This window comes from Schistocerca piceifrons, chromosome 4 (genome assembly GCF_021461385.2).
Source record: "Schistocerca piceifrons isolate TAMUIC-IGC-003096 chromosome 4, iqSchPice1.1, whole genome shotgun sequence".
NCBI classification, from domain to species: Eukaryota; Metazoa; Arthropoda; class Insecta; order Orthoptera; family Acrididae; genus Schistocerca; species Schistocerca piceifrons.
Window position 1 is genome coordinate 239,677,052 of NC_060141.1, and position 15,916 is coordinate 239,692,967.

The 15,916-nt window shown below is 42.0% G+C and overlaps 1 protein-coding gene across 1 annotated transcript in view; it reads right to left on the minus strand.

Moving 5' to 3' along the window:
* Nucleotides 1-15,916, minus strand: part of LOC124794633 — a 188,879-nt gene that overhangs the window by 159,714 nt on the left and 13,249 nt on the right. The window contains exon 4 of the mRNA XM_047258140.1: nt 14,939-15,099. Coding sequence (XP_047114096.1) covers nt 14,939-15,099 — 161 coding nt within the window. The remainder of the gene's footprint in view (nt 1-14,938; nt 15,100-15,916) is intronic.

Below are 15,916 nucleotides of genomic sequence, written 5' to 3' on the forward strand. Positions count from 1 at the left end.
TGCGTGCTGCCATCGATGCTTCATTCTCATCCGCCATTCATTTGTTGTACATGTTGTAAAAGGACACCCTCCTCTAATATTACCTTTTTTTATAGAAATAAACAACTGCATGTATACTATTGATTCTTGTATAGGTGAACATTATCTCAGCTGTTTAACTAAATGATTTCAGACTACCTAACAGATCAAAACGAAAATTTCTGTTCTGACACTGACAATGTTCAGTGTTTATGGAAGAAGTTCAAGGCAATCGTAAAATGCGTTTTAGACAGGTACGTGCCGAGTAAAACTGTAAGGACGGGAAAAACCCACCGTGGTTTAACAACAAAGTTAGGAAACTACTGCAAAAGCAAAGAGAGCTTCACTCCAAGTTTAAACGCAGCCAAAAACTCTCAGCCAAACAGAAGCTAAACAATGTCAAAGTTGGCGTAAGGAGGGCTATACGTGAAGCGTTCAGTGAATTCAAAAGTAAAATTCTATGTACCGACTTGACAGAAAATCCTAGGAAGTTCTGATCTTACATTAAATCAGTAAGTGGCTCGAAACAGCATATCCAGACACTCAGGGATGATGATGGCATTGAAATAGAGGATGACACGCGTAACGCTGAAATACTAAACATCTTTTTCCAAATTTTCCAAAGCTGTTTCACAGCTGCAGTTCCTTCTCTAAATCCTTGCACAAAAGAAAAAATGGCTGACATCGAAATAAGTGTCCAAGGAATAGAAAAGCAACTGGAATCACTCAACAGAGGAAAGTCCACTGGACCTGACGGGATACCAATTCGATTCGACACAGAGTATGCGAAAGAACTTGCCCCCCTTCTAACAGCCGTGTACCGCAAGTCTCTAGAGGAACGGAAGGTTCCAAATCATTGGAAAAGAGCACAGGTAGTCCCAGTCTTCAAGAAGGGTCGTCGACCAGATGCGCAAAACTATAGACCTATATCTCTGACATCAATCTGTTGCAGAATTTTAGAACATGTTTTTTGCTCGCGTATCGTGTCGTTTTTGGAAACCCAGAATCTACTCTGTAGGAATCAACATGGATTCCAGAAACAGCGATCATGAGAGACCCAACTCGCTTTATTTGTTCATGAGACCCAGAAAATATTAGATACAGGCTCCCAGGTAGATGCTATTTTCCTTGACTTCCGGAAGGCGTTCGATACAGTTCCGCACTGTCGCCTGATAAACAAAGTAAGAGCCTACGGAATATCAGACCAGCTGTGTGGCTGGATTGAAGAGTTTTTAGCAAACAGAACACAGCATGCTGTTATCAATGGAGAGACGTCTACAGACGTTAAGGTAACCTCTGGCGTGCCACAGGGGAGTGTTATGGGACCATTGCTTTTCACAATATATATAAATGACCTAGTAGATAGTGTCGGAAGTTCCATGCGGCTTTTCGCGGATGATGCTGTAGTATACAGAGAAGTTGCAGCATTAGAAAATTGTAGCGAAATGCAGGAAGATCTGCAGCGGATAGGCACTTGGTGCAGGGAGTGGCAACTGACCCTTAACATAGATAAATGTAATGTATTGCGAATACATAGAAAGAAGGATCCTTTATTGTATGATTATATGATAGCGGAACAAACACTGGTAGCAGTTACTTCTGTAAAATATCTGAGATAATGCGTGCGGAATGATTTGAAGTGGAATGATCACATAAAATTAATTGTTGGTAAGGCGGGTACCAGGTTGAGATTCATTGGGAGAGTCCTTAGAAAATGTTGTTCATCAACAAAGGAGGTGGCTTACAAAACACTCGTTAGACCTATACTTGAGTATTGCTCATCAGTGTGGGATCCGTACCAGATCGGGTTGACGGAGGAGATAGAGAAGATCCAAAGAAGAGCGGCGCGTTTCAGCACAGGGTTACTTGGTAACCGTGATAGCGTTACGGAGATGTTTAGCAAACTCAAGTGGCAGACTCTGCAAGAGAGGCACTCTGCATCGCAGTGTAGCTTGCTCGCCAGGTTTCGAGAGGAGATCATGAATGTAAAATTAGAGAGATTCGAGCGTGCGCGGAGGCTTTCAGACAGTCGTTCTTCCCGCGAACCATACACAACTGGGACAGAAAAGGGAGGTAATGACAGTGGCACGTAAAGTGACCTCCGCCACACACCGTTGGGTGGCTTGCGGAGAATAAATGTAGATGTACATGTAGAATTTAAAATGATTTTGTATACTATGTATTATATTTCAGGCTAAAATGTATAAAAAGAAATTAATTAGTACTCTGTACGTGCAGTTAAAATTACTCTTCTTTTAGAAATATTTGAAATTAAGAAATATCTGGCATACTTAAAATTCATATTATTAACTGCACAATCTAATGCTACTTATTAAATTTATTTCTGGATTCATTTATTAAATAATGTTATATCTTGGTGACGAGTCTTCTTTTGCTTTGTAAACTCTTTGGAATACTGTAAGTACTACAGAATGTTAGTAGTAGTGGGTATGCCTCTCATGGAGACAGATGTATTATTATGACTGACACTAACAATGTAATTTGGGATGTTATAGAAGTGGAAACTGTAAAAACGGTGTGATACTGAAAAACGTGACAAAAACTAAAATTCAAGAGTAAAACAGGCAAATCTTTATTCAGATCAACAGGAACCTACAAAATCAAAATTTCAGCTTCAAGAATATACCCCTAGACGCAAGAACTGCAGCCAACAACAAGAGAAAATGAATATAAGTAAAAAGTTTTTTCTTTTGTAAATCTTATGCCTCTCAGTACTTTCAAAACTTGTGCAGAGACAGAGAATTTTAATAGAGATGTGTGGGACAGTAAGATTAGAATGTTTACAATGAAATAATTAAAATAACATATTTATCTTTATACAAACATACTACACATTTCCAAATACATGTCTGTCAACCAATCACACTAGAAATGCTTCAGAAAGCACATTATTTCAAGTTTTCACAGTTATTTGACTTGACTTGTCCACAGCAGCCTGTTACAAAATACTTGTTATAAGGTTCTGTCATAACACAGTTGCATTCATTTATTAGCCGACTGTGTCAGAAGAAGCATGATGCAACTCTTCAACAATAAGAGAAATGTAGGAATGTCTCCAAACTTTAAAGCTGAAATCCAACAAACATTTAAAGTGTTCAAAGACTTGAATATGTACCCCTCCCCCTCTTTTTAATTTATTCTATCATTTGAATAACTATGGTTGAAATGTTATAGGCAATGTGGGTATATCTGCAGCATGAATATTTACTCAACATTAAACTCTGAACTTTCTGGGGGTCGCAGCTCGTGACGTCAGGCCATCAGATACCTAGTGCTGTCAGTGAATGTTACACTCAGACAATCATCTTTACACAGCCTATACACAGAAAGTACGAATGGTCAATAGTCGAGTGCACAGTCTGCTGTTAGACCTCTGCACTGTGGCAAAAACATAAGATGAAATTGCAGAAAATACACTAATAAATGGGTTATACCGTATTTACTCGAATCTAAGCCGCACTCAAATCTAAGCCGCACCTGAAAAATGAGACTCGAAATCAAGGAAAAAAATTTTTCCCGAATCTAAGCCGCACCTGAAATTTGAGACTCGAAAATCGAGGGGAGAGAAAAGTTTTAGGTCGCACCTCCAAATCGAAACAAAGTTCGCCTAGTTGTAATATGAGACACAATTTAGGTATAATGAATGACGATACAGCTGCAGTAGTTTGGTTCGAGTCGTAAGCTTAGCAGTTACAGTTTACCAGGTAGCCATTGCTACGCGTCACGCGCTCCGTCCGTATTTATACGGATATCCCTCCTTTTTCACGTGCTTCGTCTGGTTTGAATTGATTGCTTATTTTTCTTTGATCTGATAAGTGCCGTTCTCTTTGTTATAGGTGTTTACGTCACTCTAAGCTGAAAATGCATTACTGTACTGTGTCATGCATTGTTTGTCGCATTCTGATAGTGCGTGTTTACGGCCCGTCGCCGCTTGCGGCGTGGCTTGCTTTTGTGCGCGCTACCGCCGCTTACAAGTAAAAAATAGAGAGGAGTCGTCTCATTAGCGAAACATTTGTTGTTACTTACACTACTTCTTTATTTGATAACGATCAACAAGAACCAAATAATAGACTGCGTATGATAGACAATGTTCTGAACGAAATTTTAGCGAAAATTTTTCTCTGTTTGAAAATCTTTGCAGGCGCCTCTTTAGTTCATTACATTCTGCACAGAAATTAGTCATCTTAGATTTAAAAATCTAGTCAGTTGCCGTGCTTCATTTCTGACTGTATCACTATCAGGCATAAGAATAATACGAATATAAACATCACATGATATGTATACTCTTCCGCGTTTGCTGTTGTCTCCTCTAGTTTCGTAGTTTATTAGGCAGACAGGATTTAAATGAGATAGTAGTAAACACGAAACAATACATGGCAAAATGTTTATATTCGTATTAATCTTATGGCGAAGAGAATACTACATGTGATTCACAATTCATAAAAGCTCCTATTAGCAACCATCTCTTCTCACAGGTAGGAAAAAATTCAGAACGTAGAGTTGGCCATATTGACAAACATCCCAAACAGTCTTGCCAGTCGGATTTTCGTAGTACATTGAAATGCTGCTACATTCGAAGATCAACAATACAGAATTTGTATTTACTTCGTTGGATAATGTACCAAAACGCAGTGGTCTAAACTCTGAGCGGAGGAAAAAGGCTCGTCTTCCACTTTTTTTTTTTTTTTTTTTTTTTTAATTTATTTACTGACGCAGAGATTTTGGTACCAGTATTTATCTTTGTGCCTACAAAGCATGCCTGTGTGGCGCTACATACAGGGTGTTTCAAAAATGACCGGTATATTTGAAACGGCAATAAAAACTAAACGAGCAGCAATAGAAATACACCGTTTGTTGCAATATGCTTGGGACAACAGTACATTTTCAGGCGGACAAACTTTCGAAATTACAGTAGTTACAATTTTCAACAACAGATGACGCTGCAAGTGATGTGAAAGATATAGAAGACAACGCAGTCTGTGGGTGCGCCATTCTGTACGTCGTCTTTCTGCTGTAAGCGTGTGCTGTTCACAACGTGCAAGTGTGCTGTAGACAACATGGTTTATTCCTTAGAACAGAGGATTTTTCTGGTGTTGGAATTCCACCGCCTAGAACACAGTGTTGTTGCAACAAGACGAAGTTTTCAACGCAGGTTTAATGTAACCAAAGGACCGAAAAGCGATACAATAAAGGATCTGTTTGAAAAATTTCAACGGACTGGGAACGTGACGGATGAACGTGCTGGAAAGGTAGGGCGACTGCGTACGGCAACCACAGAGGGCAAAGCGCAGCTAGTGCAGCAGGTGATCCAACAGCGGCCTCGGGTTTCCATTCGCCGTGTTGCAGCTGCGGTCCAAATGACGCCAACGTCCACGTATCGTCTCATGCGCCAGAGTTTACACCTCTATCCATACAAAATTCAAATGCGGCAACCCCTCAGCGCTGCTACCATTGCTGCACGAGAGACATTCGCTAACGATATGGTGCACAGGATTGATGACGGCGATATGCATGTGGGCAGCATTTGGTTTACTGACGAAGCTTATTTTTACCTGGACGGCTTCGTCAATAAACAGAACTGGTGCATATGGGGAACTGAAAAGCCCCATGTTGCAGTCCCATCGTCCCTGCATCCTCAAAAAGTACTGGTCTGGGCCGCCATTCCTTCCAAAGGAATCATTGGCCCATTTTTCAGATCCAAAACGATTACTGCATCACGCTATCTGGACATTCTTCGTGAATTTGTGGCGGTACAAACTGCCTTAGACGACACTGCGAACACCTCGTGGTTTATGCAAGATGGTGCCCGGCCACATCGCACGGCCGACGTCTTTAATTTCCTGAACGAATATTTCGATGATCGTGTGATTGCTTTGGGCTATCCGAAACATACAGGAGGCGGCGTGGATTGGCCTCCCTATTCGCCAGACATGAACCCCTGTGACTTCTTTCTGTGGGGACACTTGAAAGACCAGGTGTACCGCCAGAATCCAGAACAATTGAACAGCTGAAGCAGTACATCTCATCTGCATGTGAAGCCATTCCGCCAGACACGTTGTCAAAGGTTTCGGGTAATTTCATTCAGAGACTACGCCATATTATTGCTACGCATGGTGGATATGTGGAAAATATCGTACTATAGAGTTTCCCAGACCGCAGCGCCATCAGTTGTTGAAAATTGTAACTACTGTAATTTCGAAAGTTTGTCTGCCTCAAAATGTACTGTTGTCCCAAGCATATTGCAACAAACGGTGTATTTCTATCGCTGCTTGTTTAGTTTTTATTGCCGTTTCAAATATACCGGTCATTTTTGAAACACCCTGTATATTCGACGGCAGAAGTTAGTTGTGGCGGCACCCACCAACATTTTTCAGAACTCCCGCTTGCTTTGCACTCGATTCTAAGCCGCAGGCGGTTTTTTGGATTACAAAAACCGGAAAAAAAGTGCGGCTTAGATTCGAGTAAATACGGTATACTACTGTACGCTTACTGGAGCAATAATACATCTCCCTAGCACTACTTACACTAACAATATGTGGAGTTCAATACAGCGAATGTAAAAGATATTTATGCAGCTACATATTTCTGCTTTGAAGCTTGTTCAGGAGACAAATCACTGAACTAAGAAAAACACAGACTACAAATTTAGGTGTTTTACGATTTTACTTCTATGTCAAGTACTTGAACATGAAACACACATTACAGCCTATAAGATAAAACCACACAATAAATATTAATATATTAATGTAGATAGTAAATTTGCAGGTGTTTTATATGATGTGACTACCAACTTCATAGTCTAACGTACTCTGAAGGCTATTTGTTCAGCAAAATGTCTTCAAGCGGGTGCTCATTTACAAAACAGTACAGCAATCAACTACAAATGTGGAATTGCATTCATAATGTACCAATGTCAACAGTCATCAGTAATAAAAAAATTAAAAAAAGGCAGCCTGATGTTCTGGATCATGATAAAACTGAGACTGAAACTTTACGTCACCAGGAAGGACTGTAGAAGTCTGGTGATTGCATGCACAAAATTCAAAAAAAGTAGTTCATTGAAAAATCAGTATGTTTACATACTTGTTTGAACAAATGATGTTTACAGAAACAGTCATGCAAAGTGTTGAGAGACACTGTGAATAAAGTGAAAAAGCATCCCTCATGAGTCATCTAGTAGATTCTAGTACATAACAATTCAAAAGGCTGGACAGTATCCACAGAAAGATATGCTGCATTTTTTCCCAGGATATTCTACATTTCCTCTGTTTCGTGCCCACTAATTTCTTCGTTCTGTGGAGAAATGAGCATACGAAATGCACCAGTACTGTCGATGAAACTTCCTGGTAGATTAATCTGGTTTTACTCTGTGACGAAGTTTCTTTTCAGTACACACTCTGCTGCTAAGTGAAAATACATTCTGGACGATTATTGATGTACCTAAGTCATTTTACATGTTCATACAAAATTTTAATTTGTTTCATATGACCCACAACTGACAATAAAATGTTATTTTCCTTAGAAAATTATGACTGAATACTTGTTCATTACTATTTCCAACTGACAAATGTATAGAATTTAAATAAAAGTAAAAAATGCTGTAAAGGAGATCCAAACTGGAGACTTCCACCCCAGACTTCAACAATAAGCATTCAACGACAGGCATCTACATAACATGTGATAACTGTTTTGCACTTAATAGTGCTTTGGAATCATCTCATTTTTATCGGTGACTTTTTCAAGATTTACTTTTTTAAAGCTGTGTTTCACTTCGTTAGGAAACTAGTATCTGAGAACAGACTTTCAAATCCTATAAATATCATCATCATCATCACATCATCTTACATCATGGACTGGGCCTTTAAGGCTGTTCTGTCTGCTTTAGAACTGATCAAGTCATCTCTTCACTGGTCTCCTCAAAGACATTTTGTATTTTGGTTTACATTGTTTTATAGCTTTAGCGATTCTTGCATCTGGCATACAGTCTATATGGCCCTCCCATCTCAACTGATGTCCACTCTCGGTAGCTGAGTGGTTAGTGCGACAGACTGTCAATCCTAAGGGCCCGGGTTCGATTCCCGGCTGGGTTGGAGATTTTCTCCGCTCAGGGACTGGGGTTGTATTGTCCTAATCATCATCTTTTCATCCCCATCGATGCGCAAGTCGCCGAAGTGGCGTCAAATCAAAAGACTTGCACCAGATGAGTGGTCTACCCGACGGGAGGCCCTTGTCACACGTCATTATTATTATTGTTATTCTCTCAACTGATATTGCTTTATTATGTCAATTATGTTTTGCATATTTAGTTCAGCTTGGATGTCACCACTTCACTTTTTATCCATCTGTAGAGGAATGTTGGAAAAGGATGGGCTGTCATGATGTGACATATCAAAACTCGTCCGAATTTCCCAAGTGATTTATTATTTCCAGCTACAGTGCTCCTATTCCTCTCGGTCTGCGTCACCGGGTCCCGCAATGCTGAGGACACCACTTTGGTGTCTGTGAAAAAGCTTGGCATGTAAAGGATTGCCTCAGCGACCCATGCAGCGCACTGCTGTGTGTTGGCCGCGGACTTGTGACATCAGGTTGCGCCGGCAGTCGACTCAGCGGTCTTCATCCCTGCCACCTCAGTGCCGCAAACTGGGAGTTGCAAGGCAGCCCGCAGCATGCTTCCTCGGCGGCGTGGCTAAGATCGCGGCGACAACAAGTGCCCGCAATCTGGTGTCTGAATCTGCGGCCCTTGTCTTGGGATGCTTCCGGCGTGTGTTGAGAGCCAACAAGACTGCCCGCAGTAGCAAGCTGTGGCGTGGCCCACCGCTGGCTGGCTGCAGACCCTGTGTTGGCCTCAGAGGGTTGAGCCAGTGACCTGCCGTGGATTGGAATGCTGGCACCCCATCTGCTGCTGCATGTAGCTGGTGGTGTGATGCGCCCCACCATCCAGGAGAGCTGTCACACTTGAATGCCTTGTTAGTGAACCGGTGTCCTCATAACACCTGGGTTGGGCCAGTGAGCCCATTCTGCCTGTAAATCGCATCATGCAAACTGCTGTGTTTACTCTTTGCAGTGGGTCTACAGCCCTGTGGCTTCCATTCTACTTTGTAACCACTGGTAGCATAACTTACTGTCAACAGGCTCACGCTCAGAAATATTGCACCGAAGCTAACCTTTTCCCATCTTAAATGGTGGTGCCGCTACATATTCTCCCCTTCGGAAAGACCTGGTCCCCAGGTCGACCTCTAACTACTCTTAAACTTGTTTGGGCCAGCACGTACTGATGACATATTTACTACTACTATTAGAAAACTCAGATGTGGTCTAGTCCTCTTAAAGCACATGACATGAAACAAAATGTAAAAATTCCTTACTGGATGACCACTCCACTTAAAGCTCAATCAACCCCTTACCTACCCATCTTATGCCCTCGGTATCCAATCCACAGGGTTTTGGACTACCGTCGATTGGCTCTCCACCTGATCAGAATGAAAACAACATACAACAAAGTTAAGGCTGCAATGGCACTTGGCACAGAGGTGCTTAAGATGATTGTTACTTGTCATTGCCTTTCCCTGTATTGAGCGACATGCTGCACAGCCTGTTCGGCTGATATGCACCCCTCTTGCTCTGAAATGAACTGGTTTACAGATCTCAACAGACCTGACTTCAGAGTTTGATTTAGCAAGGTCAGATTCTGCCTTGGCAAAAACTCCAAATTTGCTTCTGGCCATTACAGCTGTGGCTGTGTAACATTCAAATGCGTGACTCCTGAAATTGATGCTGGCAGATGGAAGGTTGGTCCTATTATGTTACACGCAGTTCCACTGATTAAAATTCCGCTCCCCTCAAGCTCTATGTGTTTCGCTTCGGTAAATATTCCCTGCTCAAAACAAATTGCTACCACTATTAATTTTTCATATGTGGAGAAGATCCAATGCATCCCGACCTGTTGCAGGCTCAATTTTGGCTCCGTGATGTCCCTTGGACAGTCTATTTCTTTACTCCTGGCTAAAAATAACTGCACCATGCACATGTCCGAATTGGTGCTTATCACCCTGGCTGGACATACTGTTACCTTCCCTCTTGGAAAAGACAGCTGTCCCTAGCAGGCTCACAATACATACAACATATGAAAATACAATGCCTAATTAACCTACGCAAACCCAATGACACATAACAAGAAAACAAAAAAAAACTACAAATACTCCACTACTTTCTGGATCGCAACGCACAGGTACACCTCTCTCCACGCTCTCTTTCTTCCTATTCTCTTCCTGTGACATGTCTGGAATCACATCTGGACAACCCTTAAATGGCCGCAACCGCCCAATGTATACTATCATTGTTCTAGTTGGCAGCTGAAGCTTGACATTAACCAGGGATGTGGTTTCAACTGCCTGGTATGACCCTTGATACCTCGTGACAACTTCTTCGCTTTCCCTTTTGGCGTATAGGGGCTGGATAGCACTACCCATTGCCCTACTCTATACTGCGGTAAACTCCCTTTCCACTTCACTGCGTCTTGCTGCCTTTCCAAAGCCTTCGTATTCGCCTTTTGTACCCGTTTCCAGACCTCCTGAATTGTCCTCGCCAATTGACGTACAGATTCCCTGGCCCTTCCTTTCTGTACCTTCACTAAATCAAACGGTGATGGCATTTTTCGTCCATACACTACCTCAAATGGAGACAAACCGGTATTGGTATGGACTTTTGCATTGTATGCGCATACAATATGCTTCAAATACTTGTCCCACAGATAGTGATGAGAACCCACACAAAAACTCAGCATCTTCCCCGATTGTTGTGTGTACCCATTCTGTCTTTCCGTTCACCTGTGGATGCAACGCGCTCATCCTCAACTTCCTTATGTTCAGCAATTTACACAGTTCCTTCATTAAATCCGACATGAAGTTGGTCCCTTGGTCAGTAATTATTATCTCTGGTACACCAAACTTCAAAATCCAGTTGTTTATTAATGCTTGCGCGACCACTGCTGCCTGTTGATTTGGCATAGCCACCATATCCACATACCTCAAAAAATGGTCTATTACTGTCAGAACGAAAGTGTTCCCTGATGGTGTTCGACTGAAAGGTCCTAAGACAGCAATTCCCAACACAGAAAATCGACTTGTCACTTCCGGCAATCACTGTAGCTGTATCCATTTCCAACTCAAATCTACTCTCTGCACAGATGGTATTCAATTCTTGACATATTGATCCACATCTACTTTCCTACCCATCCACCACTCTCTTATTTGTCGCTTTACTCACACCATGACCAGATAACACTTTCAAAACCTCATCTCTCAGCTTCACTGGTACTACTACCCTTGGCCCTAGCTTCATTTCCCTGCACAGAAGACTGTCATACATATTAAATTGTGGCTGTGTCCGACACAATTCACAATCATTGTCAGCGTCCTGTAATTATAGCCATACTGCTAGGTCATAACCTATGACTTCTACTTTTGACACCTTTCTACTCAGTGCATCCGCATTACCATGCTTCTTCCCAGGCTTATGCACGACCTCGTAGCTGAATTCACTAAGCCTCACAACCCACCTAGCGAGTCTAGTGGATGAATCCTTCAACCCCAACAACCACTTCAATGCAGCATGAGCTGTCACTACCCGAAATCTTCTCCACTGTAAATAACATTTAAAATATGTGATTCCATAGATTACGCTAAGCATCTCCCTCCATTTTGTTGAGTAATTCCTCTCTGCTGCATTTAACTGCCTAGAAGCATAGGTTACAGGATGTTCTTTCTCATCAATTTCCTGACTAAGAACAGACCCTAATGCTTGATGTGATGCATCACATGCGCGATAAATTCCTTTTCAAAATCTGGAAACATAAGAACCGGACTTGATGTTAACACTTCTTTCAGTTTGTCAAACACTTTCTGACACTCTTCTGTCCACTCAAATTTCACACCCTTCTGTAACAATCGCGTCAATGGCTGTGCTAAATCTGCAAAACCCATCACAAACTTTCGATAGAAATTGCAAACTCTGAAGAATGATTGCACTTCCTAAACTGTTTTCAGCTCCCGAAAATCCCTTACAGCCTGTACCAACCTCACATCTGTTCGCACTCCATCCTTACTGATAATATGACCCACATATTTTACTTCTTCTAATGTAAAATGACACTTCCCCAGGCTTAACGTCAAACGAGCTCCTCTTAACCTCATGAAGACTTCCCTTAACTGCTGTCTATGCTGCTCCATACTATGTGAAAACACTATAATGTCATCCAAATAGACAAGACACTGCCTTGGTTTCAAACCCCTCAACACACTGTCTAGCAACCTCTGAAATGTTGCTGGAGCAATTTCTAAACCGAATGGCATTCTCATGTACTGGTAATGGTGTCCAGGAATAGAGAAAGCAGGTTTTGGATGACCCTCTGGAGCCACCTCTAACTGATGATAACCACTTGTCAATTCCATCGTAGAGAAGTACTGACACTGTCCTAAGTGATCCAAAGTCTCCGATATGTTTGGCATGGGGTGTGTGTCCTTAACTGTCTTATTATTGAGGTATTGGTAGTCACAATAGAACCTGTATTTCTTAGTTCCATCCACAGATTTTATAGGCAGAACGACAATGCCCACTCCTCAGCAACTATTACTATGCTCTATAATACTGCCCGCAAGCTGCTGATCAATGAAATCCTCCACAACTGGCTGCAAATACCTCGGTATTCTATATGGTTTACAGTAAACAGGTGCTTTGTTCCCTGTTGGTATCCTATGTAGAACTAACGGAGTTTCTGGTAATGGCCCTTGAATAAAAAACAAATCCTTAAATTCCCACAAAAAACTCTTCCATATGCTCTTTTTCTCTTCCTTTCAAATGCTTAACTTTGTTATGCAATGCAGTTCCATTGGCAGTTAGTGGTTGATCGCTACGCCTACCTCTCGAACACCAGTCTTCGTCATCTGGTCCATACAAATTCGCTACTAAAACTCTTTTTCCCAAATTCGCCTCTACAGCGCTAAAATTATCCACAAACACAGGGACTACTCGCCCGTCGTTTCCCTCTTGTAAGCGTACAATACTACGTTTCACAAAATAACCTAATGGATCCAAAACTTCATTATCCTCCAATGGTTCAATAACACATACTGTACCCACAGGTCGATTTGACTCTACACTTCCCCAAAGCGACTTCCCAGTGCCTCTAGACACACACTCATGTGAATTAAGCCTTAATGCTAATGTAGGCGGCTCAATTGGTTTGTTCATTACGTTGAATCCCCCTCGCAACAGCTCTGCATCGACAACAGTTTTCGATAGCTGAAGTAACATTCCGCCAAGTTCCACAGTTCGTTGTCCAAGGTCAGTTTTGGCATGATATTGATGCAAGAAATCTTCACTTAGGATCATGTCATAGCCCTGGCTCACCCATGGTACTACCTCCATGCATGCATCAAATCGGACTTTCCCTATGCGAAAGTCAACTGTCACTGACCCCAAAGGAGTGACCTCCTTACCCCTCACTCCACTCAACCTATAATGTGGTGGATCTAACTTCCTTCGTCCCATTAAACTCTTAGTAGCCACTGACACTTGCGCCCCTGTGTCCAACAAAATCTTAAACTTTTTAGTTCCTATGGATCTTACAACGGAACATTCCACCTCTGCATATGTCTTTGTAGCACTGAAATTAAATGGGAGCTCCCTTGGCGGGTCTTGCGCCCCCTCTGCCGTTTAACGACTGTCAACCTCTACTAACTGCACTTCTCCATCCTCCACACTGCTGATTTCCACCCCCTCCTCTATTCCTTGGTGACTAGGTACATGTGTCCCGTACGACCAAACTTATAACATTTTATATCCGCTGTAAACACTGCTTGTCTATCAAGTACCCCCGTTGCCACGTTTATTTCCTCATGTTGAATTGCCAGCTGAATGGCCGAATACAAATCTTTCGGAGTCCCTTCATGCACTTTCCACGGCATACGCGGCAGTAATCCCCTAAAAAATATATCAAGTGCCCTTTGCTCAGCCTCCTGCAACAGAACACCATTCGCCTCATCGCTCTGACCCAACTCGTAAGTGTACTTGTTAATTTATCTTATCCTGTCCGCAAATTTCTCTACGGTCTCCCCCTGCCTCTTCGTCACTGTACTCAACCTCTCCCAGAAGTACTGAGCGCCATTCTGTTTCTTGTACCTCTGTAAAAGCCCCTCCTTCAACTGCTTAAACTGTCCCGCCTTCCTTAAGGCCTCAGAACACCTTACATATGTCTTCGCTTCACCCATTAATCTAATATTGGCTACATGTAACAACTGTTCATCAGACTAACCATTCATCACAGCAGTGGTTTCCAAGTCCTCCACAAACTAACACACATCCTCAGATGCCTTGCCAGAAAATGGAATAATCAAACTCGCGGTGGCTGGATCAATCACCGCTACACATCAAAGTATATTCATCCTAAAACTATACACAAGCAAAGCAGAAATGTCCAAAAACTGATAGTAGTACAGCCAAGGCACATGGCAAAAGTGGAGCACTTTGCATTCATCTGGCAGTGGTGTCACTGCCACATAGCATAGTTATGTTGTGTCAGTCTGATAGGAGTGATCCCATTAGACTTTGTGCGCGTTCCATCTGAAGTTGCATGCATTGTACCACACCACTTGTCACGTAACACTCCAGTGGGCGCTCTGCCCTATGTTTTGAACAGCAATTCACCAATGTACTCATTACTGAATAAATGATGGTGTAACACAAATGTTATTAACTACTGTCTTTATTACCTACAGAAACCACTGTTGTGAAATTTGTTGTAGCACTGAAATTCCAACAGTAATCAAATGGTGAAGTTCAGAACACCCTGTACACCAAAGCATTACAACTTTTTCACTATGAACTGCGCTGGGCCACTCACCGGGGGCTGGTCGGCCATGCGAGAGGGGCGGCTGCTGCTGGTGCTCGCCACGGGGGCGGCCTTGCTGCTCTCCCCAGCCACCGAGCCCCCATCCTCCTCGATCGTCTCCTGGACCGGCGCTGTGTTGAAAAAGTCCAAGCGTGCAGGAAGTATCGGAGTACCTGTAATAGAACAGTTGTGACTTCTAAAGTTTTATGAGCTGTGTATCCAAAAGTAACAACAAAAGTTAATATAAATCATCTTCTGTCTTTTCAGTAGCGTTTACACTTTGCCAACATACACTTCAAAGCACTGTTCCACCAACAGGGCTACAGTTGCTGTGTAAGAAACATGCAATGCCAACATACCAGAAATGCATATTTGCAAATTCTGCCAATGACTTTTGCATATGACATCACAGTGAAGTAACTTTCACATGTTGTTGACACTGTTTTGTGAATATACAGAGTTTTCGACAATGACAAATGATCAACTTTTATGGCTTCTCTACAGTAGGAACTGGAATTTACTGAATTATTTCTAACAGTGGTAATTATGTTGATTCGAATAATTTTTCTGAAAGTCTGAAATTAAAATACAGGAAGCAAAAGGTTACGTAATACATGTGAAGAAACCAGACAGCAGTTCTCAGAGTGGAAGGGCATGAAAGGGAGGCAGTACTTGACAAGGCAATGAGATAGGGTTGTAAGCTATTCCCCATGTTATTCAGTTTGTAGATAGAGCAAGCAGTGAAGAGAACTATGACGGAACTTGAAAATTGAATTTCAGGAAGAAGAAAGAAAAACTTTAAGATACGTTAATGACATTGTAGTTCTGTCAGAGACAGCAAGTAATTTCAAAGATCAGTGGAATGGAATGGATAGGGTCTTGAAAAGAAATTGTAAGCTGAACATGAATAAAAGTATAGCAAAAGTAATTGAGTGTAATCAATGCAGATGGTGCCAGGAGAATTAGATCAAGAAATGAGCTACTAAAAGT